Source organism: Asterias amurensis, chromosome 9, assembly GCF_032118995.1.
Source record: "Asterias amurensis chromosome 9, ASM3211899v1".
Lineage (NCBI taxonomy): Eukaryota > Metazoa > Echinodermata > Asteroidea > Forcipulatida > Asteriidae > Asterias > Asterias amurensis.
This window is the reverse complement of record NC_092656.1, coordinates 13,622,061-13,650,024: the sequence shown is the minus strand read 5'-3', so window position 1 is coordinate 13,650,024 and position 27,964 is coordinate 13,622,061. Positions and strand designations below refer to the sequence as shown.

General features: G+C 37.6%; 3 protein-coding genes across 7 annotated transcripts; 1 reads left to right on the top strand and 2 right to left on the bottom strand.

Moving 5' to 3' along the window:
• Window positions 1-16: 16 nt before the first annotated feature.
• LOC139941355 (m7GpppN-mRNA hydrolase-like) lies at window positions 17-14,978 on the bottom strand. Of its 4 annotated transcripts, none has more exons than XM_071937812.1 (10): window positions 14,928-14,978; window positions 12,460-12,611; window positions 11,171-11,322; window positions 9,418-9,545; window positions 8,905-9,003; window positions 7,599-7,748; window positions 6,542-6,654; window positions 5,395-5,797; window positions 3,343-3,382; window positions 17-2,277 (listed from the first exon to the last, which is right to left on the bottom strand). In XM_071937812.1, exons 2-10 carry the CDS (start codon window positions 12,516-12,518, stop codon window positions 2,135-2,137), a joined length of 1,287 nt encoding a protein of 428 aa, XP_071793913.1. In that variant the 5' UTR covers window positions 12,519-12,611; window positions 14,928-14,978; the 3' UTR covers window positions 17-2,134. The 4 variants fall into 4 exon arrangements, with proteins under 4 accessions (XP_071793913.1, XP_071793912.1, XP_071793909.1 ...); XM_071937811.1 differs by lacking the exon at window positions 14,928-14,978 and adding an exon at window positions 14,561-14,639; XM_071937808.1 differs by lacking the exon at window positions 14,928-14,978 and adding an exon at window positions 14,116-14,521.
• LOC139941356 (neugrin-like) lies at window positions 14,640-21,883 on the top strand. 2 transcript variants are annotated; one of them, XM_071937814.1, is made up of 3 exons: window positions 14,640-14,673; window positions 16,953-17,197; window positions 17,823-21,883. In XM_071937814.1, exons 2-3 carry the CDS (start codon window positions 16,989-16,991, stop codon window positions 18,676-18,678), a joined length of 1,065 nt encoding a protein of 354 aa, XP_071793915.1. In that variant the 5' UTR covers window positions 14,640-14,673; window positions 16,953-16,988; the 3' UTR covers window positions 18,679-21,883. The 2 variants fall into 2 exon arrangements, with proteins under 2 accessions (XP_071793915.1, XP_071793914.1); XM_071937813.1 differs by lacking the exon at window positions 14,640-14,673 and adding an exon at window positions 14,822-14,888.
• On the bottom strand, window positions 21,876-27,888 carry LOC139941852 (carbohydrate sulfotransferase 11-like). Its single transcript, XM_071938481.1, has 4 exons — window positions 27,783-27,888; window positions 27,372-27,383; window positions 26,813-26,898; window positions 21,876-23,650 (listed from the first exon to the last, which is right to left on the bottom strand). Exons 1-4 carry the CDS (start codon window positions 27,886-27,888, stop codon window positions 22,490-22,492), a joined length of 1,365 nt encoding a protein of 454 aa, XP_071794582.1. The 3' UTR covers window positions 21,876-22,489.
• Between the last annotated feature and the right edge of the window lie 76 nt (window positions 27,889-27,964).

Sequence of the window (27,964 nt, the reverse complement as noted above, 5' to 3'; positions counted from 1 at the left end):
TAAAACATCTTTTCAACCATATGCATTATATAAAAAACGGTTAAAAACGCTTTTGTTTTGACCAACTCGTCCGATCCAAGGCAACGTGTTCCTTTAAAATATCATTTTACTTGTAATTCGTTTTTCATCAAAAATGGTGTAGTGGCTTATTTAAAACGGGAGTAACTCAGCCACGCGATACACCCCAAAGCTTAGACACATACCAAATTACTGCTGCTGATGTGTTCTTTCCAGCCATGCTTACATGTATAACTCAATTCCTGAAATTGCCTACATCTGACTCATTTTCACAGAGCGGGTTACATATTTCATTTGTCCCAACGCCATAAAAACCGGTCTAAATAGTGAAAGGGTTTACATTGCAGGGGCTACTTGTAGGTACAAAAACAGAACAAACAAAAATTCAAAATATTGACTCTTGAAAGGTGCTTCTTTGAATGTCACAGGCGTGTGGACAATTTTGAGTGTTTTGGTGGCAAACACAAAGTTGACTGCTTTATGGTTATGACATTAGTTGGGTGTTCATAACAAGTCAAACACACAACAAGCCTACAAACATTAAGCCCACAAACATTAGAGAGGTTATGCTATCAGGTATTGCATTACGCGTACAACATTTTACTCCTTTAAAGTTTCATGTTGCTATTCCTGTAGAAGCTCAACTTATTAAGGAAGAGGGACACAAACATCTATTAATAAATGCCAGGGTGGATCAGAAGAAAAAATAATGTAAAAACATTTCCATAAAAATCTTGTCAAAATAGAAACTTTGTTAACATTGTTTCTTTACCCGATTCGGAAAACAACTAGACAGTCTTTCTAATGTTGCAAACACATAGCTAAGCGAATAAGGTACTTTTATGACGATGTACGCACATGTCCATGCTTGAAAGAAAAAGCGTGAAGCTTTAGGGATTGGCGGAGTTGGTCCATGAAGTGTTTGAAACCATTTGTTATGAAATGCATATGGTTAGAAAGATGTTTTAAAAGTAGAATATAATGATCCACACAAACATGCCTCGAAATTGCGTGGTTTTCCTTATACTTTGCAAACTAACACGGTCGCCCATTTTATGGAGTCAAAAATTTGACACCACAAAATGGTGTGCCGTATTGGTTCATAAGGAAAACCATGCAATTTCGAAGCATATTTATGCGGATCATTATATTCTACTTTTAACACATCTTTCTAACCATACTGCATTTTATAATAAACAGTTTCAAATGCTTTTCATAGACCAACTCGCCCGATCCAAGGCAACGGGTCCCTTTAACTTCCCAATATGCCTACAATACATGTAACTAGAAAAGAAACTTAATTGAGAATGGCATTAAGAATCAGTACAAAATAAAAGGAAAAGTGTTTAGGTGCCAGTCAGTTACATGTAGCTCCATCGATACTAATGGGAGACTTTGTAACCCTATGTAGGTGGCAGCAGACTTACCAGGTAAATTTCCATTGTTTACCTAGTTCTGAGCATGCGCACTGTATCAAGAACAATGGATTTACCTGGTCAGTCTGCTGCCACCTAGCGTCCCGAAAGTCCTCCATTGTTTCCTACATAACATAAAGCATTGTCAGTGAATTGGCAAGTATTGTTATTTTGTTCAGTTATAAGGCTGTTTCTTTGATAAAAACAAGAGCTGCTGTGCTTGAGGTATGGGATTACAGGCCTTTTCCACTACATGTAGATCCCTAGCACTGACGTCAGACCACAATCTGTTGACTCTGCTCATGGCCTGCCATTTTTGGGAGAAGGTGCGAGTGTCACCTAAAATGCAAATTGCACAGCTCAGGTACAAATGTTGAAATTGGACTTCCAAAGTGTTGAAAACCAGATTTATAACTGCCAAGTACATAATTGCCAAATAAACACAGTTCTCCCTTGTGTGTGAAGCAACATTCTTGGAACAAACCTTCAAGTAGCCTTGCTGGCTCCTTCATTCTCGTGTGTGTCCATCACAAAACAGTGTCAGAATTTCCAAGTACCGCATGTTGTATCATGCAGATGGGAAGCGAAAGGTCACTACTCCAAACAGGACTGTGCATTCCTGACGACTTTGTTCAAACTTCTATAAGTTGTTCCACCAACAAGGTTCCTGATGATCGAATGGGTGGTGGGCCCTTGGCATTTTACCGGATGCTACCTCTGCCACTCAGCCCAATTTCAAAAGCCTTCATAATGGCTGCAGGGTCCAGTTTAAAGCTCACAAATGCAGGCACGCTGAACTTTTGCCTTTTGTTGTATTGGTCTCCATTGGACAAGATTGCTGAATCTAAATCAAGAAACAATGACATACAAATTGTAAATGTTAGTTAGAAATAATAAGTCTGAATTTGGTGGACTACAACAGCCAAACCATCCTTACTTTATACATAAGGCCATGAATTATGTCATTGTGAATTTCAGGACTCAAACATTGGTTGTACTGTTGAGTTACTTTATAATACAGGCTTGAAATACACAGAGACCATGGCCTCTATTGCCATGCAAAACAAACTGATACGAAATGATTTGTTTCTTCATTATAAGATCACTTCTGCGTTAAAGACAGTGGTAATTGTCAAAGGCCAGTCTTCTCACTTGCTGTATCTCAACATATATGCATAAAATAGGAAACCTGTGAAAATTTGAGCTCAATCGGTCATCGAACTTGCGAGATAATAATGAAAGAAAAAACACCCTAGTCACACGAAGTTGTGTGCGTTTCGATGGTTGATTTGGAGACCTCAAGTTCTAAATCTGAGGTCTTGAAATCAAATTCGTGGAAAATTACTTCTTTCTCGAAAACTATGGCACTTCAGAGGGAGCTGTTTCTCACAATGTTTTATACCATCAACCTCTCCCCATTACTCGTCACCAAGAAAGGTTTTATGCCAATAGTGTCCACTACCTTTAATCAAGGGCGTTTTTCCATTTTAAAGGCATACATGTACAACATAGACCTTTTCGCAAATACCATTGCGCAAGCGCAAACTGTTGAAAGGGTGCATTGTGGGATAGCTATGGGTCAAATTTGATCACCAGCTAGACCACAATGCACATAAATCCAAGCTCTGTACTTGCTTTCTCAAAATGTAATTTTTAGAGTACGGCTGTTTTGCCAAGGAAAGGCCGGCAGGCTGGTCCTGGCATTGGAACCGTTTCAACATTGTCACAAAAAACTTTTCAATTTTCCAACGGAAGTGCCTTTGCAAAAGGAAAAAAGCATTGCCATCTCATCGAGGTAGTTCCAGGTCTGAGAACGAATTATTTTTATGAGAAGTTTTCTAGACAAATGTTAATTTCCAAAGGGTTCAAGAATAAACATTGGTGTGTTTGCTATCACGTTTACACTTACCAGTGGTTAAGTCATTGACAGTTCTTCCTTGATTTCTGGTCTGTGAAAGTAAAAGACACAAAAACCAAAATGTTAAAAAATAGCATAAAATAATTTTTTTTTTTTTGAAGCATCTCAAAGAAACAATTCACACACAATCATAAGGGATACAAACTTCAAGAGGACAAATTTCAGTTGCAATGCAAAGTGAGCCTGACGTGAACTAATGAATGATGTCTGAAGCTTTGCATGGTGTGAAAAAAACAAAAAGTAACAGGGCTCGAATTTGAGACCCCCAAAATAGGCTTGTATCTCAAAATGTTTTCTGGGGTCGATTTCACAAAGAGTTAGGACTAGTCCTAGGAGATATACAAATTGCATGGGTAGTCCTAAGTTAGGACGAGCAACTGGTTTTAACTTGAGATAAGACTAGTCCTAACTCTTTGTGAAATCCACCCCTGGGCCAGAGTTTGAGGATAAAACTATCAATGCAGTGTCAAATATTATTGGCTGACTCGTACATTATGTACCAGAAATATTCAGTTTATTCCTGAATTATGAGATATTCAATCAAATGTATGGCATTGCATTTTACCTTTTTAGACTGGAATTTACAGACCATTGTTTTTTTTATGCCCTGTGACATCATGCTTCAAATTTTGCTCCGAGTTTTAAAGGTGAGATAAGAGACTGGTAATTCTTCATGACAAGTTTTCTATTGAAAATTAGTGCATGAGAAAACTAAATGTGAAAACTTGAAGCGTGAGTCACTGCTAACAAACAAATTTGAAACTGGGATCCAGATCTAAGGGGTGCCACACCATTTGATCACCTCCTGCATTCCAAAGAGCTTTTGGGTCCAGTATCAATAGTACAAGAGAAGTAGATGAAAGGACCCAACTTATTTAATTTTGGAAAAAACACAACATATTTCATTTACCAGGCCAGGGGCCGATTTCACTAACGCGTTTTGGTCATCGCAAACGCCGAAATCGATCGCTAAATCTAAAATCCATCGCAACTTAGCGATAGATTGTTAGCCGACGATTTCACTAAAACTTAACGATGAATATACTCGTCGCAAAGTTTTTTTTAGCGACGACAATCTTGCGATGACATGTTAGTGGTCGCAAAGTAAAAGTTCATCGCAAACTTATGATACATCGCGCCATTCTGTGCTTATAGTTATAGCGGTGTACGTTTTGACGTATAAATTGTCCGTGATTTAGAGTAAAATGAGTGGCGCTACATTATTTTAGTCTTGCGGTCTGTTACCTGGTAGACTCAGATTGCCGATGACAACTTTTAGTGACGCAACTGCAGCAAAGAGCCCCTTAATATCGGTAAAAAAGGGATACTATCTGGGTTCGATTATTTTAACCATCATTTTTAGAAAAAATGTGTAATGTATTGGCAAATTGACAGTGTGAAGCTTAGTATTATTAGACAGATATGTCAGAATTTTCATAAATCCCACCGTAACAACAGATTTACGAAACCTTTTTATTAAAATCTAAAATTATAAACGAGGCCATAGGCCTATAAATGCTTTAACCCTTTGTAAATGAATGCCTAAACATCGTCCACAATAGTTCGTATGCACCAACATGACAACGATTTACATATAAACTGCACAATGCCATTTCATTTAGAGTGACGACCGACAATTTTGTTGCGGGATGTCAAAGGTCACTACTTTTAGCCTCGTACGAAAACTTTATTTCCCTTTTAACATCATCGCAATTGCGATGACTTTAGTGAAACGCAGAATTAGCGACATCGCAATTGCGATGGATTTGAGGTTTGCGATCTTATCGCAAGTGTGTTAGCGATGATCGCAAACATAGACGTTAGTGAGAACGGGCCCCTGGCACACTCGTAAGAAGTCTGAATTCAGACAAAAGTCTGAAATATCTCATCCCTGTTTAATATTTCATGACCAAGTTTAGTGGATGAGCTTCAATTTAAAAAAAACAGTAATTCAGTTTTGGAAATTCCATTGAGGTGTGCATCCAGCTGTAACGATACATAAATAGATGGATTACAATCCATATATAGCGTGAAATGTCTTACCAGTATATGATACTGCTTCTGTGGACTGGTGGTCCCATTAACTTGCCCCTTTCCCCGGTTCCCTTGGCCCTGTGTAACACCAGGAGAACCTTCTCGCTGGTATTCCTGCTTCCTATTTATGAACTCTTGCTGTGGATCCTTGAACCGCATGAAGAGATCCATTTGGCTCTGGTTCTGACTCGAGAACACCCTCTGTTGTTTCGTTTTGTTTTTGTTATCGGCACCATTCATGGTAGGGCTAGCTGACGCCTTCTTCTTCGTGTTTGGATTGTTCTGTGGCAGCATAATTGGCCCTGCAGTTGGCTGGTTGGGTTGGGCATACTTCGTAAGAGCTTCAAAAGGGGATTCCATCGTTGAGACATCTTTCTGTCCTCTCCGCTTGGCAAGTTTCTTCTTCAGTGTTCTTTGAAAGAATAGATTTATAAGGGCTAAAACTAGAGAAATATAGAAACTGTGCAAGATTGCATTCTGGAACCCACTTAGAGGGCATTTTGTACAGTTGTATGATGTGGTCTAACGTGTAATAGTTAACAATTACGGCACAGAAATGCACAGTGCTAGTACAAAAAACGCTGATGTGGGTCATGTTTTAGCTTGATTCATGGATGCCTCGAGACCAAGAATCCTCCAATCAATGCGCCGTATTTTTGACCACATGAGGGCGCTCTCAATAGTATTTGTATCACTTCCAAGGATATTTTCATTCAGACCCAAAACAGTTTTTAAAGACAGGAACACATCACCACCACAGACACTATATCCATAACAGACCATAAGATATTCAAGGGAGCCGTCATAATCCACCTGTATGTAAAGCAACTTTAGAGCAACAAAAGTGACGAACTCGGATTAAAACTGTGCAGGATGAATTGTGTATACCAGTATACTCCTGAGAATGATAAAATTACTATTGAGAGCTTCCTCACGCGGTCAAAAATAAGGCGCATGCATTGACAATGGGTTTTATATAATGTGTCTCATGTAACTGATAATTTTGTACATCAACTTGGTTCTGCAAGAAGTTTTTTGGCATGGAGAGTTATATTTTGTAGTTTGTGAACCCTCCAATGGTCCAGTGAATGGTTTCTCTCCATGAGCTATAAAGATTTAGAAGAAATACAGTCAACTCTGGACGGTTGATACGTACCTCATGTAGGGAATGGCCATGAAGAAATTGTTAGGGTTCAAACCCAGGTTGACCTTTGGTGCATTATCTTTCTTATGGGTTGGAAGGTCATCGACATGAAACCATTTGACATCCTGAAGTATACAAAATTAAATCAGTTTAATTTTTGCAGAGTTGTGCAGGCGCATAGCCAGCTTTCATGGGGGGGGTCCCAAGTTTGGTTCCCATTTTAAGGTTAAGATTATTTAAGTTTGTACTGATATGGTTTAATTTGCAAAAAGCAGTACTGTTGAAATATACGTTTTCACTGCCAGAGGGATTACAGATTACAATGGTATTGAAGCTGCGGATACTTGAACAAAACTCTGCCAAGCTGGCAACATCGCCATTACTACATCTTCCACAATTGTAAAATAATGAGAAGTGGATCACATCGTGGTATGAAAAAGACCTACCAAGTGTACAACAATTGTTTTGTTTCCTGTTCCAGTTTGTCTATTTTTTTTACCCAAAAATGTTTGCTGTCCCCATTCACACCGGCTGGTAAGTTTCTGTGCATATAATTTATCTAAACAACACAAAGGACCGACAGCTTTACATCCGGAAGGACTGAGCAATAATGGTCAAGTGTCATGCTTTTAAGGATTCAAGAGTTAAGACCGGGACTCAAACCAAATCGCTGCTAATTAGAAACACCACAGAACTTGTGTCTGGTGTACTATACTGCTTGGCCATGACACACATTTAGGCAACTGTTAAATATCAGATGTGAAACTTGAGCATACATGTATGCTAATGGATAATAATGCTAATGATGGATACATACATGTTTAGGGACAGATCAAGGGTTTGATTTTGGAAGATCAGGGCCCAACTTCAAAGAGCTGCTTAGAAGCTAAGCACAACATAATTATGTTTACCAAAACAGGTTTACCAGCCAAAATACCACGTCATACAGTGTATCATGTACAGTGCAGCATTAAACTGTAAGCAAAATTTCCTGCTCAAGCAGCTCTTGAAGTTAGGCCCTGGGGAAGCAGGTATGGTTAAGAGACTTTACATTCAGCCAAATACTTACCTTAATCTCTCCCCTCGTCTTTGGTTTAAAGTCAGTTTCCATTGGAACATTAGTCACAACATACAGCCTTGCTAGTTGCTCATTAAATATAGCTTCAATATATTCCTCTTCAATCAGTCCTGAGATGTCAAATCCTGTCTCCTCCAACACCTTCAGTTAGAGAGAAACCATGCATTACTATGCCTCATACATATTCATAATCGAGAGCTATACTCCTATAAACCCTATGCACAATGCGCAATGCACATACACACGCATCTCCTGTCCGCAATTTTGTGTGTCAAAACAAAAGGAATGGACTCCCCCAAAAAGGCAGAAATGGTAGACGCGTATTGTTCGGAGGTGCCCAAACTTGTGTACATGTAACATCCTTTTGTGCACGTTTTGACACACGAAATGGCCAACAGGAGATGTGCGTGTATGTGCACTGCGCGTTTTGCATAGGGTCTGTTGGTCCATTCACCATCACAAACCATTCACAAAGAGCTCAGATGTATCTTAACTGCAAATCAATCTTTATTGCAAGGCACAGTGTGTTGTCACAATACAATTCACAACGGCGATACTGACATCTCATCTTAAGATTAATCTTAGTGCTTTAAGAAATCGGCCCCAGATGCAAATTTTTTACCAAATACCTGCGCAAGTACTCTTACACAGGATATAAATTTGCATACATTGTAGACCGTCGCACATACGACAGTCTGCTACGCATGGAATTTATGAAGCAATATGGAACTGATATGTCACAGGAATGAAAAGATGGGAAGTATGAGGTACATGTAAAGTAAAACAAATATAAAATGGTTTATTTCAAGAGGACAGTTAAGCTCTCCTCAGTATTTCATTTTGCTTAATTTATTCTCTGGTTGTGAAACCATGTACTCTCAGAAAACCGAACTTAATCACTGTACTAGCCAAGAACCCAGTTGGGAGAAAACAAGGAAGCGGTTTCAATTTTAGATCATGTAGCAGTGGGAGGAAAACCCAGCGACTTACTCCAGTGAAAACCCATACAGTCAGGTAGGGAATGAAAACCCAATAGTTTTTGACTACACTTACTTCCAAAAACTAAATTTTGGGTCACAACTTGAACTGTCAAAAAAAAAAAAAAAAAACAACCATGTGGTGCTTTGCAAATATAGCAAGCATCACAATATCAGCCAATGCCCATGCACATTCCAAATGTTTGGCCCACTGCATTGGTCTCGGACACTGCTCGAGTTTAGACTGCACAGATTACAACTTGAAGTACACTTTGTGTGCAATGATAACATATCTGAAATAATACATTGTGGAATCTTACCTCTCTTATTGCACATTGCTTAGGCAGTTCCTCTTCATTGACTTTGCCTTTTGGAAACCCCCAACTTGTCTTGCTGAAATAACTCTGCACTAAAACAATCTGAATCATAAACAAATGAAATAAAACTAAAAATAATTGGGTTTTTTTTAAATGAAAAGAGAAGACATTGAAGAAATGTCAGTTTTAGACATGGGAGGAAAATCCCTCTATGGAAAACCCACACAGTCATTACTCGCTGTGGCTTCAATCGAGGTTCTACAAATCACTGCGAGTGCCAACTTCAAATCCCAGTACTATATGAGAACCTTTGCTGTATTTCTTTTTTCAAGTCAGGGTTTCATTGTGGTCATGATGTTTGAAAGACTACTCCAGAAGCTCAAAAAAATTCCGAAATATAATACCAGAAAAACCATTTTTGTTCAGAATACTGAACCAAAATTGTCCAAGACCCTGCCATGGGATATGAATTTCCCTGACCCTGGTTCAAAATTATTTTGATTTACGTGATCTTACATTCTGTAGTGTCTCATCAACCATAATGGCGCCGTATGTCGGTACACTCTTTTTATACTCCTTCCATTTGGCAAAGTGTTCATCTAGTTGAGCCCTGTACTCAGTAAGGAAGGGACAATGCCTGAAGAGTAAGGGTCAGTTAAGGTTAAAGGGTAACATCTGAGGTCAATTTTAAACATTACAAATAGTACTGAATACAACTTCAGCATCTGTTTTGAGATGCCTAATAAATCAAGTGGAACAACTGTTACTGTATATTCTGGGTAAAACAACCTCAACATTATAACTTGTGTCGTACAATGTTCAGGGATTACTGTTTTTTTTTCTTTTTTTTTTTCTTTTGTTATGCAAGTTCGAACCAAACAAGGCTTAAAAAAAAGAAGCTCTTGGTAAGGGGGGTAATACAAAATTAAAATACTAATAAAAAATAACTGAGAGCTGAGGATAAGGTTTGACATTTCTCTTTAAACAGTCTAGATAATAGGATGGAGGGAAACATGCACCAGGCAAGGAGTTTCAAAGAGATGAAGTATGTGGAATAAAGCTGTTAGAATGGCTCTATGTTCTACATCTCACCAAAGCGAAAGTGTATGTGTGAGAACAAGCAGAAAGCCTGGTTTCAAGCTCAAACATTCTGACAAGAAGAACCATGTCGGTTTTTGGCACATTTTGGGCCGTGACTGAAACTGCGACTTTGACTACAGCTACAGCTAAATCCCGTTGATCTAGCTGTAGCTGTGGTCAAAGTCGCTGTTTCGGACACTGTCTTACAATGAAAATACCTGTCGATGCTGGCTACAGACCTACAATGGGAAAGAAGTTGTAACGCGTGTATGTGTGTAACACTACTGCAGTGAAGTTCAGATTAAAAAATCTTAAGCTCGTGTTGTAACTTTTAAATAGTAAATTTGGGCACTGACCGTATCAGAGGCAAATCTAAACAAGATCCAATTTTTTTTCTGGTAAACATTAAAATCTTCTTGCACCTATCTTAAAGGCAGTGGACACTATTGGTAGTTACTCAAAATAATTATTAGCATAAAACCTTACTTGGGAACAAGTAATGGGGAGCTGTTAAAAGTATAAAACAGTGTGAGAAGCGGCTCCCTCTAAAGGAGCATAGTTTTTGAGAAAGAAGTAATTCTCCACGATTTCGAGACCTAAGAATTAGATTTTGAGGTCTCGAAATCAAGCATCTGAAAGCACACAACTTAACAACTTTGTGTGACAAGGGTGTTTTTTCTTTCATTATTATCTAGCAACTTCGAAGACCAATTGAGCTAAAATTTTCACAGGTTTGTTATTTTGTGCATATGTTGAGATACACCGAGTGAAAAGACTGGTCTTTGACAATTACCATTATCTTCCAGTACACGCTAATCCACCAATCAGATGCTCGAACTACTAGGGGGATAAAAACATATATGCTACGAGCTCCGTTTTATATCCTACTTCCTCTGTTTTTATTACACAGTGCGTATTGTGAAATGTCATTTTGTCACGCTCCGTATACGGACAGTGCAAAAGTTACATTCTAAACTTTATGCGCCTGAACTAACGCTCTGAAGTTTTAAATTTTGCACGTTGCAAGTGAGACTGGAAGACAAATTCGTTATCACAAGCGCGCTCGTGAAATACGAAAAAATATAGCGCTATATTTTTTTGCATTCCACTCGCGCTTGTGTGATAACTTATAATAGTGTCCAGTGTCTTTAAAGTAATCTTTGTCTTGTCATTTTGATTGTAAGGATATTAGCTTTGGAGAACTCCTTGATGCTGCATCCAGGCAGGAAATGCTTTTCAGCCTTGTAGAAGTCAATGTAGAACCAGTGCGCCAGCTCAATCTGGAAGAACACTCTGATCATGTTATTCCTTTCCTCAGTTGGAATGTTGATAAGGAACCGACTGTGTACAGAAAGGTGCAGAAAGAAATTGTTGGATAATGCAACACTTGGGAATAGTTAACAACTGATTAAAATGTACACTAAAATCAGCAATATACAGTTGTGTACTATGGACTATGGAAGAGTTCTACAATGGAAATTGGTTTCAATCAGAATCAAAGCAGGTATTCGAAATGAGTAAAGCCCGGTTCATACTTCCTGCGAATGCGATACAAATGCTGTTGTCACAAATTCACACAAAAAATTTCGCCACAGTTGAGTTGAGCTCAACTCTCTTGCGAATATCGCAGTGAAAACAGAGTTATGATGTCAAATTAAGGTCACCGTCGCATTGCATTTGCATTTGCAGGAAGTATGAACCAGGGGGAGAAACAAAGAAGGACAGGGTGACGAATAAGGTCCTCAGAAACAAATCAATGCAGGATATTATTTTTATGTCAAAGAAGTGCATATATGGGCAGATTTGAATTTAAAAGGTTATGACAACAGGTGGGCATGCAAACAAAAATAAAAAATTGACTCCAAGATATCTGTCAAGAAAAAGAGGGAGACAAAACAGAAGATGGAGAGATGAACTGAGCAGAGAGGAGCATTGCCTGGCAGCAGACAGTGTAGGATAGAGTGGAATAAAGAATTGGTAAAGAGGCTTTCCTCTTGCAGTGGAGTTAATAATTAGGCTAGAAAGAAGAAGAATTTGAAGAGAGACAATTGTTAGAACCTACTAGGGTGTCGTGGCCGAGTGGATAAGAGCACCTAACTCAAGCTCTGATGCTTCTGTTCATCAGAGTGTGGGTTCGAATCCCGGTCGTGACACTTGTGTCCCTGAGCAAGACACTTAACTATAATTGCTTCTCTCCACCCAGGGGTAAATGGGTACCTGTGAGGGCAGAGATGGTTCTTGTGATTGATTCAGCAGAGTAGCGCATATTAATGTTGCACAGGCTGCATACTCCCCACCAGGGAGCTGAGATGGTTTAAGGAGTGATTTAAGGCCCAGTGACCAACGGTAATAATGTGCAGCCCTTTGGGACGCCCTCTGGGTGTGAAAAGCGCTATATAAAAACGGGTTATTGTTATTATTACTACTTGTTAGACTAGATTCTACTTGTAACCAATGATGCCTGGTTAAGCTTCATACCTGCAGAGTGAGTCTAAAACATCCTCCGGTATAGCCTTTGTGGGTATTTGACTATCCATGGTGATGATTTGTAATCTATGGCACGAGACGAACCAAGCAAATGCCTGTCAGCATGGGTGAAACTCCTGGTCTTCTGCCGTTGATTTAAGTCACTGAGAACAGAAAAGAACTACAGGTTTATAGAGAAAACAGCCTCCAAAGAAGGCAAAACAGTGTGATTCTTTTTCTAGACTCTCATCATCGTAAACACAGAGGTTTGTAAGACACTTGTGAAAAGACAAAGTGGAAATAAGCCAATATGTTCTACCTTCTCTATACTCCTAGAACTATGAGGTTCATTACGCTATCGTCCGAGACGATAGCGGAATGAACCTAATAGTTCTAGGAGTACCTTGTACCCCAGTCAACTTGTACCCAAGTCAACTCGTACCCAAATAAATTTTTACCAAATTTATGGGTTTCAACTCATCCTGATAACTGGTACTGTTAACCCTTTTTATGTCTCAGTGTCTCAGTGTCTTTCTAAGCATCAAACATTAAAAACGTAATTACAGCATAGCCTGTTTAAAACATTGGAAGAATGGAAGAATACTACTGTAAAACATCTAAAAAAATCAACCCCCCCCCAAAAAAAACCACCAAAAAAAAAACGAAGAGAGATGAACATCTAGCATTTTTAAAAATGAAATTCGTGAGAAGGTATTATAATTAACAAAAGTGAGTAGAACATCAATTTTGTTTCCCATTGCTTATAAAATCACGCCGCACGGAATCTCCATATCGGCATACAACGTACGTTATACGGTACGAGTTGCCTTGGGTACGAGTTGACCTGGGTACGAGTTGACTTGGGTACGAGTTGACCCGTTTCGGTTTATTCTAGTCTAAATCAAGCAGCAGGACCATCTTTCTTGTACCAGGCGGGTCCTACTACTTGCCGTCAACTTGCCGTCAACTCACTTGCGCCGTCAACTCGCCATCAACTCCTCCAATATAAACTTAAAATTCACAAAAGAAGCATAGAACTGTAAAGTATTAGCTAAAAGAGAATTCGCGTAAGTTTTAGGTTACATTTCGGAATAAAAATTGAGTTTTTTTCCCGTGAAAAAAATTATCTCGTCGGCCGCTTGCTTTTTCACATGGATTAGTCTTGGCCCAAGATGTCAACGATTGATACTATTTTGTTATCAACACACAGTCGTTTTTGTAAATGAAACTTTACCAAAAACCATGAGAAATATGTAGTTTAGCCCAGACTTACTGTAACACTTCCATGCCCATTTATTAAATTTGTTCTGTAAATTTAATGAGTTGATGGCGAGTTGACAGCAAGTCGGCGAGTTGACGGCAAGTAGTAGGACCGTACCAGGCAGTGTACACTATTCTTTCTCCTAGCCTAGAGTATTATTACTAAAAGCTAACTTCATAATCATATGTTCATTACAGAACAGTAACACTAAAACAGCAGCCTAGTCAATACATGCAATAATTCGTCAATACACAACAAACAATGATCATGATGGAATGAGTCAAGAATAAAAAACACACCTTTTTACTTTTTTTTTTATATAAAAATAAAATAGATTAAAATAAAATATTATTATAAATATCAACAAATATTATATAGTTTGAATAGAAACAGAAATACAAACTTACAAAATAAGTACTTTTCCCAGTCACTTTAGATTTTATATTGAATTTGTGTGTAACTTTTTTACTTTTTTAGCAACAATGGCATGTCATCAGTCTCGGCTTCGCACCACTCTCTGTGAAATAAGTAAAAATTGTACCTAGTAGCAGTAGCACCGTTGTTGTTTCATCACAAAATGTTACAGATGTAGTGTGGGGACTTTCCCAGTCGGTTGAATGACCTGGTTGAATGGACCGCAGCGGGGTCGATTTTGCACATACAACTGACTAGAGCATGCAGAGGGTACGCCGTATTCGTTTATACGTCTGTGACTGTGAGACTGTGATTTACATTTAAAACTACATAGGAAGTCACATTTTCGATACTGACTGATATAAGTTCGGTTGTTTGTTGGTACGGTATCGCGATAAATTTTTTTTTTAATGATCCAAAAAAAAAAAATGAACATACTTGGCCCAACTTGAGTGTGTTGCCCATTTGCTGTTTCAGTGAAGGATGTTCATGATTGGCTCTGCCAACTATAGTTGGGACATACATTTCTGCCAGCGCAAGACGAAATTGGTGTAAGTATTAAATTAAAAGAATTTCATTTTGTTCTATTTTTTTATAGGTTAAAATTTAAACAAAACAATCTTAAACCGGTTTGAAAGTTTATAAATAAATAAATAAATAAATAAATAAATAAATAGTATAAAACACGATTTAAATCGTGGTGGTGAAAGAGTCTAAAGATGGCGACGTCCATGGGTGAAAAGGGAGCCGAAATGTAAAACGAAAGGTAACTTCATACTGCGTGTGGCTCATATCCTCTGCTTACCAGTTATCACGCTATTATGCCTTTTTCTTTGAATTGGGAAAAAAATAATGATGCCATATATCAACCGATGCCCTAATTATCTTCATTTGTTAATACGAAGTATGCAAACATATATGAAAGGAACACGTTGCCTTGGATCGGTCGAGTTGGTCTCTTAAAAGCGTTTGAAACCGTTTGTTATGAAATGCATATGGTTAGAAAGATGTTTTTAAAGTAGAATATAATGATCCACACAAGTATCACTCGAAACTGCACGGTTTTCCTTTTACGTCGCGAACTATCACGGTCGGCCATTTATGGGAGTCAAAATTTTGACTCCCATAAATGGCCGACCGTGTTAGTCGACAGGGTAAAAAGAAAACCACGCAATTTCGAGGCATATATGTGTAGATCATTGTATTCTACTGTTACAATATCTTTTTAACCATATAAATTTTACAATAAATGGTTACAGAACGATTTTCAAAGACCAACTCGACCGATCCAAGGCAACGTGTTCCTTTAAAACTTGATGGACATCGAAATGTTCACACTACACACCGATCTTGGATGACTTCAACTGGCCCCATTTGTTTTGAGTTTTTCCTATTTTCACGGCAAACAAGAAAGTATGGTTTCCCGGTGAAGCCATACATGGAAGAAACATCTGCAGTGACTACAAGTGTTCTTTGAGACTCTGTGTATGACTGTATAGCCAGCAGTTGCCTTCATTTTATTCAAAATATTTTTTTATTAAATTTTTAAAATTACCATGGTAACTTGCAAATAATTTAAAAAAATAAAACAAAAATAAAAAGTGTGAATAATTACTGGCTTCAAAATCTGATTTCTATTTTTTTTTTTTCTACTTTTTTTCTTAATATTTATAATAAAGCGTGTTAATAAACAGTGATAATTGAATCAACAAGCTGATGTTTAAATTTTAATATAAATAATAGTATTGATACGAGGGTTACAAAATAAAAATCTCAAAAAATATTAGAAAATGATATAAGGCTTCTTTAAGCCTCGGTATTTTTCTTTAAGAATGCTCAGCAAAACATTCAGTCACATGATTTTGATCATCATGAATTGTTAATTGAAGCAGCGTTTGATGAAACTTTTTCGGTGGGCAAATATTTTTTTATGGCCTCAACATTATGACATATTTTTGTACCTTGTAGAAATGCCTAAAATACCAACTTTTTTGCATTTACAAGTGCAAATGACCAGTGGAGCCTTACGTGTTTCTAAGTTTTGGTCAAAGAAGAGGAGACTCTTTGCTTGGCAAATAAAACCACACAATTTTTATCTAGGGACTGTTTACATCGCGCACACAGAGGTAAAAGATTTGCCACGATATTAGGGACACCTCGAAAACAGGACCTCCTACGATATAAGCATTTTAAGATTTACAAAGAAGGTCATGAGCAAGACAAATTGCCCCTTTACGATTACATCGTCATTGCCGTATGTATGTATTAATACTTACTATTATTACTATTCCCTCCACTCTCCAGTCCACGCGCGCTGCGGCTGTGTCAGTGTCAGTGTCACGACACGACCCCCCCCCTCCCCTCGTCCCCAGCCAACCGACGACTGCGGGTGGACCATTGTTTTTTAGGGAAGGAACAGTGTAAACCCTTCCTGTACTTATAACAATTTACTGCACTGGATGGACATGGAGTGATTATTTGTTCTCAATCCCAGTTTTTTTAAATTTAATTTAATATTTATAATGATCGAGATAGAACATTTCAACCTCCAATCTATTTATTAATGACAAGATAATTTTTCAAGATGTTTTTTTTTTCCTCACGATTTCCATGACAATTTACTGTGTTAGTCCAGAGAAACTTTATTTAAGTTGAATCTTACTTAGTTGAAGATAGTTGAATCTAACCATGACATTTTCACACTAATTTTTACCTAGTAATTAGTTTACACTTCAAGTTCATGAATTATCTTAGTTAGGCTACCTTGAACTATGTCATACAAAATGTTGGTTGAATACACTCATGCGTACAACACTCTTCTCCTAAACAGGTATATTTGCTTGGAAGAGAACTTACAATCAACATCATGTTTGCTTTGACTGTGATGCCGAAGTCAGCAGTTGCTTCTCTGCTGAGACTCGGCCGGCTTGACATCGTGCAGCAGTTACGGAGGCTTTCCCTGTCGTCTTCACATCACATTGACAGTTTCATTGATAAGGAATTTGAAAAAGCAGAGACTAACTTGGACACTGAGACACTTGATGATCCATATACTTTGCTTAAGAAATTGGAGAGGTACAATTGTTTTCTTTTGTTCCCGATCCTTTCGTTTCCCCCTTTCCTTTGACCCCTGGCAACTTGCAATTTTTGAAATACGGAAATGGCGTTTTTGGTTGTTTCTTGAATTATTTGTTTTCAACTTTAACAACAAGTAAAATGATTTGAAAAATTAAAATGTTTTCAGGCACTGGACCCTGTTAGTATACTAAATAAAGAAATTGTTACCATAAAAATAAAAAGAGCTGTTGTATTGATAGTATAAAACATTGTGAGAAACGGCTCCCTCATAGTTTTTGAGAAAGAGATTAGTTTTACTTGAAGCCTTTTAGGCATCAAGTTTGTGAAAGCACACAAATTTGTGAAACAAGAGCGTTTTTTCTTTCATTGTTCTTTTACAACTTTGATGACCAATTGAGTCAAAATGTTTACAGATTTGCTATTTTATGCACATGTTGGGATACACCAAGTGAGTATAATGGTTGTTGACCATAACCAAAGGTGTCTGAATAGTGCCTTTAAGCATAAAAATCGTAATATTAAAAAACAAAAAGTAGAAAACATCACTATTATTTATTTTATGTGTTTCAGAAAATATACTTTGTAAGTTGTAACCAATGTTCACCCTTCCTATAAATGACAGGGATCAAAGACGAAGGATTCTGGCAGCGGACAGAGCACGGACGTCACGTTTGTTTAAACCACCAACAGAACCTCGTACCCTAAGTTGGGATACAATTGAGCAGATTCGCTACCTGAAACAGGAGAATGGTGAAGAGTGGACCACAAAGAAATTAGCCACAAGTTTTGGGATTTCCCGGGATTTGGTTATCAAGGTGTTAAAGAGCAAATTTTCACCAACAGAGAAGACTAGGATGAAACAGAATGAGAAGGTGAATCTTCTTGCAGGATATCTCCCGGAAAAGGCCACCAGGAAGACTAAATTCACAGGCACTCAGAGAGCCCTGGAGTCTTCTTTTACAAAAGGACAACAAGGAGGCAAGACTAGAATCACTTTACCAGCGTCTTCAAACCAGTTTGCTCCAAACCAAAACACTGCCAAGGTTCAGTCAGCCGAAAAAGATACTTACCCACCGCAACAGAGAATAACTGATGAGAAAACAGTCAACAAGAGTGCCTTGCCGGCACATTCTAGAGCGTACTCGAGGAAAGCCCCACTCCAGAATAACCCAAGATCAAAAACATACAGTCAAAATGTGACTCTGGAAGAGAAAAAGAATCTTACAATCAGTGACAAGTATTCTCTCGTTGATACACGGGCAAGAGGGAAGAAGTCATTTAATGGAACCAACAAATTTGGATTGAAATATAGAACTGAAGTTGAGTTGCAAGAAAGTGAAGTGGAGGAGGAACTGAACATTGATATGGAGAAGCCAGAGACCTATATGTATGTTACTGAGGAATCTGGTCCACCTAAGATCATTCAAAGGGGAAATGAGTTCTTTGACGAAAATGGGGAGTTTTTGTACCGCTTGTAGACACTTAAAGGGAAGGTACATGTTTGGTAATTACTCAAAACAAATATTAACTTAAAAACTGACTTGGTAACGAGCATTGGAGAGCTGTTGATAGTATGAAACATTGTGAGAAATGGCTCTCTTTGAAGTAGCATAGATTTTGAGAAAGAGGTCATTTCTCACTAAAATACTATGAGACTTCTTTATTCCTATCTGAAAGCACACAAATTCGTCCAACAAGGGTGTTTTTTCTCTCATCATTTGCTCACAACTTTGATGACTGATTTAGCTCAAATTTTCACAGGCTTGTTATTTTATGCTTATGTTGGGATACACTAAGTGAGAAGACTGGTCTTTGACAATTACCAAACGTGTACCTTCCCAGTAAAGACAACTGGACACTATTGGTAATTGTCAAAGACCAATCTTCTCACTTGGTGTATATCAACATGCATAAAATAACAAACCTGTGAATATTTGAGCTCAATTGGTTGTCGAAGTTGCAAGATAAGAATGAAAGAAAAACAACCCTTGTCACAAGTTGTGTGCTTTCAGATGCTTGATTTTGAGACCTCAAAATCTAATTCTGAGGTCTCAAAACCAAATTATTTTGTGGAAAATTACTTCTTTCTCAAAAACTGTTCCTCACAATGTTTTAATACTATCATTCTCTCCCCATTACTTGTTACCAATTAAGGTTTTATGGTAATAATTATTTTTTGTTACTGCCAATAGTGTCCACTGCCTTTAAGGAGGGTTTATTTCCTATAAACCAGTTGAGATCGTTATGTTTTATGGTAAATTTAAAGTAGTTTGCAGAAGCCCTGTGTGGAAATACTACTGTGTTTCTGTGGCTTTGATCAACCCTTTTTATAGTTCAATGCATGACACTGTGAGTGCGCCCTCTATGTCTTGGTAAAAAACCATGACTTGCATCCAGGCATGTTCATGTGACTGTTATCATTCATTATCTGCACTAGTTTCACCAACAACTATTTCATTGGATGCAATTGTTTCATTGGATACAATTATTTTGTTGGATAAACCTGATGTGAGTAAGCTTTCCATGTGATTGATTGGTCCGAGGTATCTATTGGTAACTACTCAAAATATATGTTAGCATAAAAACTTATCTTGGTAACAAGCAATGTAGAGCTGTTAGTATAAACCATTGCGAGAAACTGCTCCCTCTGAAGTAACATAGATTTCAAGAAAGAAGTAATTTTCCGCGAATTTGATTTTGAGACATCAGAATTAGATTTGGAGGGATCACAATCAAGCATCTGAAGGCACTACCTGTGACAATGGTGTTTTTTCTTTCATTATTATCTCGCAACTTCGACGACCAATTGAGCTAAAATTTTCACAGGTTTGTTATGTTATGCCTTTGTTGAGATACACCAAGTGAGAATACTGGTGTTTGACAATTACCAATATTAAAGCTTTCCATATACATGTAGATACGTATGTGTTTGATTGGTCCGATTTCCGGCAGCTGCACTTTCGGTCATGTGCCATCTAGATTTTCGGTCGTCTAGACTCCTCTAAGTTTTCTATCGGAAGTGTCTTTTCAAATAGAAGATTTCCCAATGGCAGGCCGGAGGCTAGCTGCCTTTAGGTCTCGATGTGGTAACATGCTAGTAAAGAAACATTACAGAATTTATTTTGGCTAACAAAAGAGATGCTGACAGTGTTAGCACGTTATGTAATCAATCATAAAATGACAAACCGGTAGAAGTTTGAGATCAATCAATCAAGTTCCGGGTCACGAGAAAATAGTAAAAAAACGGTTACACATTTTGCATGACGTTGATTAAAAACAAAACATTAATAAAACTGTAAATTAGTTTCATTTATTTCTCATCAAGTATGACATTTCAGGCAGAAATATTTCAAAGGATGTTTTCTATTATCATCATTAGACCGAGTAAGTTTTAACGAAATTCTGTGATCTTAGAAGCAAGTTGTTTTCTTATCAATTCTGTCATTCTCTCAAACGAGAAAATAAATTGTTACCCTCCACAATAATTTTATTCATTATTTTCGCATTTTCTTTACATTTTGTACATTTTTTCCGTTCACAACAAACTAAACAATTTTTAGCTGAAATAATGCAAATTTTGACCTTTTCCTGAACGAATTGTTAAAGATTGTATTTTGTCATTTAAAGGATGGAAAATAAAAAAGAACGAGGTATGTAGAGATTAAATTTTGTAGAAGTTTAATAATCTAACTTTTTAACAACTCTGAAAAAACAGCGGTTTAACATTTTTCAGAGGCATCAAATTAAACAAAAGTTCATTTGTACGTTTTACTAAACTTATCTTTGACAGATGTTTCTTTGATTGTTCCAAAAATCCAACTAAAAGTTTGTAACTTCTTCGCCTGCTGCAAAAATAACCTTTAAAATGTAAACCTCTCACCATTAAATTTGAATATAGATACATTTTTGCGAAGCACCTTTATTATCCTACTTATATGACTAGTACAAAAATAAAGTTACTAAAACAACAATATAAAAACCTTTACTTTTGTTTATCGTAACAACTATATGTACAGAAAGCACCGTTAAAGGGTATTGATATGTACTTTTTCCTAACAAAAAACACAATGTCCACAGATAAACATTAAACTTGCACAGTTTGAAGATTATGATAGTAGAAAGCTTCCCTTGAAATTTTACTTACTGAGGTGCTGTAGTTTTGAGAAATGAGTAAAAGTAATAATTTTCGTCTCAGTTTTAGCATGTAAAAACGTATTAACCAGTTATGCTATGGTTTTGGTATAATATCATATAAGGAGATTTTACATGCTAAAATTGTTTTGGTCTCACGAGACCAAAACTATTTGTGACTTTTTTTACTCATTTCTCAAAAACTACACAACCTTAGTTAGTAATATTTCAAGGGAAGCTTTCCACTCTCATTATCTTCAAACCCTCTAAGTTTAATGTACATCTGTGGACATTTTGAAAAAGTACCCGAATCCTTTAAATGATTTTAACTGCTGTTTGTGCATGAAGCCGGTAATAAATGTTGCTTTTCCCGAAAGAATTACATCAAAACATATAGTTTTTCCCTTAGTACCTTTTACACAAATCTATTTATTGTTATAAGTCACCCTTTATAGCAAACATAATAAAATTTGATTCTTTCCATTAATATACACCTGTATAAGAAATGAGCATAGCATAATGAAAATGTTACGTTGACTAAAGAAATAATACATGCACTAATAAAAAAATAAAAAATAGCTTTTAAACAGTAGTCGTCAGCTTTGTATATCAACTTGAAAATGTTAATCAGAATAACATAGTCTCCCATTAGTGTAATTTGCCATTTGCTGGGTTGACTGGGGCCTTTTCGACTTCGCTGTCGTCTCCGGTTGTTGGCTTCGCTTGATGTTTGAAACACCGTGCAAAAGGCATCCTGCTCAACAACTGATGATGGAGCCTGGGCCGTGGTTTGGAAAACGCCCAGACTATGTATGTGGCTATTAGTGGCCGCCCGTCACTGGCCACGTTGGTAATTACTTAAAATATATATTATCATAAAAAACTTACTTGGTAACAAGCAACAGAGAGCTGTTGATAGTATTAGACATTGCGATAAACAACTCCCTCTAAATTTTTGGGAAAGAGGTAATTTCTAGCAAATTTAGTTTTTTTGTTATAATTGCAAACAGAGGTGAGTTGGGAGGGATCCAGAGCTCTACAACATCTCGTATAACATCTTTGTTGTTATTATTTTACTCTTTAAACTATAGGCTATAATTTGATTTCCCCTTTTACAATAATATAAACCTTGTATCAAAATTGCTGCTGCCAAATTTTCTAGACTGCAACGTTAATAAGCAATTTCAGGCTTTGCGGTACCTCGTATCCAAACAATGTGAAATCCGGTTTATATATTTTGTACAGTTTTAAAAAATCGTTACTTGGTATCTGCGAGTAGAATTGGTTGAAGGTTGCATCGTCATGGCTTACGTTAGGTTCTGATGTCCTAAAGTGAACAAGATGGTCGACTTTGGTCTCCTCAAGGATGAATTTAGCATCCTCCTCTCCAGTTTCCAGCCTACCAATGAAGTCAAATCGCACTGTGCAGGGTAGAACCATCTTGTAAATAGGTTGCCAGTGACCGTCGAAGTTGATTGTTTTGGAGTTCCCAATGAACTGTACGAACTCGTGGAAGCTGACGTCACTGCCGGTTTGGAGTGCCTCTTTTGTTGCATTCTTACGGTACATCTTGATAATGCGAGTTCCCGTGTGTTTATGGTAATATGGATTAGGTTTCAAGAACTTGCTCCTGTAGGCTGACAGTACTCGTGCGAATGGATGTCTGACAAAGATGAAGTTTGTATAGTTATTGAGACGTTGCTGGATGTCATCTTCTGGGAGCGAGCTAAGTCTACGGAGGCTTTGCGCGTGCGCAAACCTCCCCGGAACATTGTCGACACTTTTGTACTTCCCTTGGAGAACGAGGAAAGCGCTCTTCCAGTTGGTCGATCCCACTTTGGAAATGTCTGTGTAGATCAGACGGTACCGATCTTCGAAGATGAACGGCCAGAAACTGCGCTTGCTTTGTTTGATGGTTTGCTGGATAGTTTGATTTCCCAAACCGAGACGACCACATGCTTGACGAAGAGTGGCTCGTCGTTTGGCCTGTTCACTTTGCCATAACGACCTCGGATCCTTCTTTCCTCGTTTCAGTTGTCTTGGGTTTTTCGCCGGCTTTGGCTTACCTGGAACGTTAGGGGCAGCGTTATGGGCTGCGTTAGGGGCAGCGTTAGGGGCAGCGTTAGGGGCAGCGTTGGGGGCAGCGTTAGGGGCAGCGTTGGGGGCAGCGTTATCATTATTTGTTTTAGCAGCAGGTTCTTTTCTTTCGGGGGCATCCACAACAGCTTTCTGCGCAGGCAAAGAACCTTTTTTCGAGATGGGTATGTCATGGTCGATCTTAAGCAGGCTTTCGTCTTGTTGGGCAAAGGTTGGTAAATCCTGTTGAACCAAAAAGACATTATTGTTAAAATTTAGTTTAAAGACAGTGGACACTATAGTTGTTAAAGACCAGTTTTCTCACTTGTCATAGTTTTATCATTGAATTAAGGTTCGTAATACAACCACATGAAGGTCGTTCACTTCAATTTATGTTTATGGACACTACTGGTATTCCCAAAGACCAGTCTGCTCCCTTGTGTATCTCAACATATGAATAAAATAACAAAACTGTAAAAAATTTCGCTCATTTTTTGGTCGCCGAAGTTACGAGATAATAATGAAAGTAAAAACACCCTTGTACACGAAGTTGTATGATTTCGGATGCTCGATTTCGAGACCTCAAAATCTAATTCTGTGGTCTCGAAATCAAAAGCGTGGAAAATTACTTTGTAATTCTAAGTGTATATGCTACTAATCTTTTTGAGTAATTACCAACAGTGTCCACTGCCTGAACTCAGATATACTAATTAAGTACATAATTAGTATATCTGAGTTCAGCTTTACACTTCAATCAATGTTATCGCGGTGTAGCTGCGTTACCTTAAAGGCACTTGACACGTTTGGTAATTAACTAATCTGTGAACATTTTGGCTAAGTTGATCATCAAAGAAAAAAAATAACATATAAAATAACCAACCTGTAAAAATTTGAGCCCAATCGGTCGTCGAAGTTGCGAGATAATATTGAAAGAAAAAACGCCCTTGTCACACGAAGTTGCGTGTTTTCACCTCATGCTTGATTTCGAGACCGATCATATTCTAAACTTGAGGTCTTGAAATCACATTCGTGTAAAATTACTTCTCTCTCGAAAACTACAACACTTCAGAGGGAGTTGTTTCTCACAATGTTTTATACTATCAACCTCTCCACATTACTCGTTACCAAGTAAGGTTTTATGATAATAAATATTTTGAGTAATTACCAATAGTGTCCACTGCCTTTAACAGCTTCATGTGTTAGACATTTCCATACGCTTTAAATAGTCGTGTATTGACCCAGAATCAAAATCGTGCAACGCTTGAGCAGTTGGGTCAGAAAGGGGCTTTGGAGTTAAAGGTACTGGCTCCAAATAATTGTTAGAATACCATCTTACTTGGTAACGAGCAATGGAGAGCTGTTGATGAAACCTTGTGAGAAACACATCTTTCTGAAAAATAGTTGTTTAGAAAACAGGTAGATTGTCACTCAAACAATAAAAGACTTCAGCTAGAGCCTTTTATTATTCATCTGGTGTTTTTTCTTACATTATTCTCTTGCAAATTCGATGATAAATTTAGCCGAAATTTCGTCATGTTTGTTATGCATATGTTGTGATACACCAAGTGAGAATACTTGCTTTGACAAATTTACCAAACGTGGCCAGTGCATTTAAACAAACATGAACCTACTTCTTACAGAGATCTGGCAGTGCAAATCGACGGGTTGAGATTCCGAGATAATTATCGCTGAACGATGATACAATACACGTAAGAGATCCCGAAAGTAGCAAGTCGGCCTACCAAGACAGACAGTTTATCTCGGGATGTCGTCTTTCCAATAACATGTATCTCGGGATGTCGACATTTTAAAAGTAGGAAGGCGTTTTCCCCAGCAGTATCCATAAAAGTGACACCCCGTAGGCCTTCGAGCTAATTAGCGAAAGAATACAACATCTTCGCTTTCAGGATGTAATCATCACACAATAATTAATCCCGAGAAGACGATCGCAACCTATACTTTTAAAAGGTGTTGACATCATAAAAAAAGATTATCTTGAGAAGTCGTCATCCCATCATCAGGATGGAGAAATAAAAAAAATAAAATAAAAAAAGAACCTCGGCAAGTCGACATCGTGTGTTCAGAATGTTGTTAACTCAAGTAGAACAATATTTTGGGAAGTTGACATCCTACTTTCATGATTTGTTTTCTTTCTGTATTTATAACACTCCCAGCAGCACAATAGTGCCAATAACAGGATGGATAGGAAACGAGAACAAATTGTTCAGTATCATAAAATATTATATGTCGACAGACTACCATACACTATGTGGACACCCTACTTTCATTATGTCGACATCCTTCATCCATAATGTCGAAATCATACTTTCACTATGTCAACATCCTACTTTAGTATGTCGACATCCGTCATCCATTAGGTCGAAATTATACTTTCACTATGTCAACATCCTACTTTAAGTATGTCAACATCCTTCATACATTAACTCGAAATTATACTTTCACTATGTCAACATCCTACTTTAAGTATGTCAACATCCTTCATACATTAAGTCGAAATCATACTTTCACTATGTCAACATCCTACTTTAAGCAGGGGCCTAGGTCGACATCCGTCATCCATTAAGTCGAAATCATACTTTCACTGTGTCAACATCCTACTTTAAGTATGTCGACATCCTTCATCTTTTAAGTCGAAATTATACTTTCACTATGTCAACATCCTACTTTAAGTATGTCAACATCCGTCATCCATTATGTCGAAATCATACTTTCATTATGTCGACATCCGTCATCCATTAAGTCGAAATCATACGCTAAGTATGTCAACATCCTACTTTAAGTATGTCAACATCCTACTTTAAGTATGTCAACATCCGTCATCCATTAAGTCGAAATCATACTTTCACTGTGTCAACATCCTACTTTAAGTATGTCGACATCCTTCATCTTTTAAGTCCAAATTATACTTTCACTATGTCAACATCCTACTTTAAGTATGTCAACATCCGTCATCCATTATGTCGAAATCATACTTTCATTATGTCGACATCCGTCATCAATTAAGTCGAAATCATACGCTAAGTATGTCAACATCCTACTTTAAGTATGTCAACATCCTACTTTAAGTATGTCAACATCCTACTTTAAGTATGTCAACATCCGTCATCCATTATGTCGAAATCATACTTTCATTATGTTGACATCCTACTTTAAGTAGGGGCCTATGTCGACATCCGTCATCCATTAAGTCGAAATCCTACTTTAAGTATGTCAACATCCTACTTTAAGTATGTCAACATCCGTCATCCATTAGGTCGAAATCATACTTTCATTATGTTGACATCCTACTTTTATTATGTCGACGCGCTTGCTAGTTTAATCTACAGAGCTCCGTCGTTTAGAGAACACTATAAATGATTTGTGTATGCCTATACATGGTATTACCTGTGCATTGATGTTCAGTAATGGTACTGATATAGATTCTACAGCACCACGTCGTTCTGTCAGCGGTTCATACTCATCTTCAAAAACTGAAAAAGGAGCAAGACAAGATGCTATGTTAGCATATTTTCATACATTCACCCCGGTGGCATAAACGTAGACACGTTTTGCTGTTGGGGCAACAAAATGCGGGGGGGGGGGGGGGGGTATTACTAAACCAAGAGGAGCGATTTCCCCTTTGAACCCGTACATTCATGTAGAATTGTTCAGACTATACTAGGGTGACAGATAGTGATAGGATCATGCCTTTTGATGATTTAGTATGTACAAATTTGGCACATTCATTGGGAACGGGAAAGATATTTGCCTACAGGTCCATCGCTGATTAATTTGTCCTATGAACAATATTTGGCATTTTTTCAAGCACAGGCAGGCGTTTTATAAATTTTTATAAAATTGATTGATTAAAAAAAAATTAAAATTGATTGAGAGCTGTGGGCTACTCTGGTATAAATAAAGACAGACAGAAGGGAAGCAATGAACATAGCAAACACACACTTACAGACACTGGCCACTGATGGTAATTGTCAAAGACCAGTAATCTCACTTTCACTAAGTGTATCTCAGCATAAGCATTACGTAACAAACCTGTGAAAGTTTAAGCTAAATTGGTCGTCAAAGTTGCGAGATAGCCATGAAAGAAAAAACACCTTATCACACGAAGTTGTGTGCTGTCAGATGCTTGATTTCGAGACCTCACAATCTAATTCCGAGGTCTCGAAATTAAATTCTGGGAAAATTACTTCTTTCTCGAAAACTAAGTTACTTCAAAGGGAGCAGTTTCTCACAATGTTTTATACAATCAACCTCTCCCCATTACTCGTAATCAAGAAAGGTTTTATGATAATAATTATTTTGTGTAATTATCAATCGTGTCCATGGCCTTTAAATAATGATTTGACATCCAATTTACCTATTTGTTCAACTGCCATCCATCGATATATCATCAAAGCAAAGCCAAAAAGGTAGAGTACCAAAACGAAGCTGAACATCGATCGAGTGGTTGCTAAGAATGACATTTTGACCAACAGTCATTGGATTCACTTTTTAATCTGCATAAATTGAGAATACAGCCCTGTAAGCCGACACAGTGTA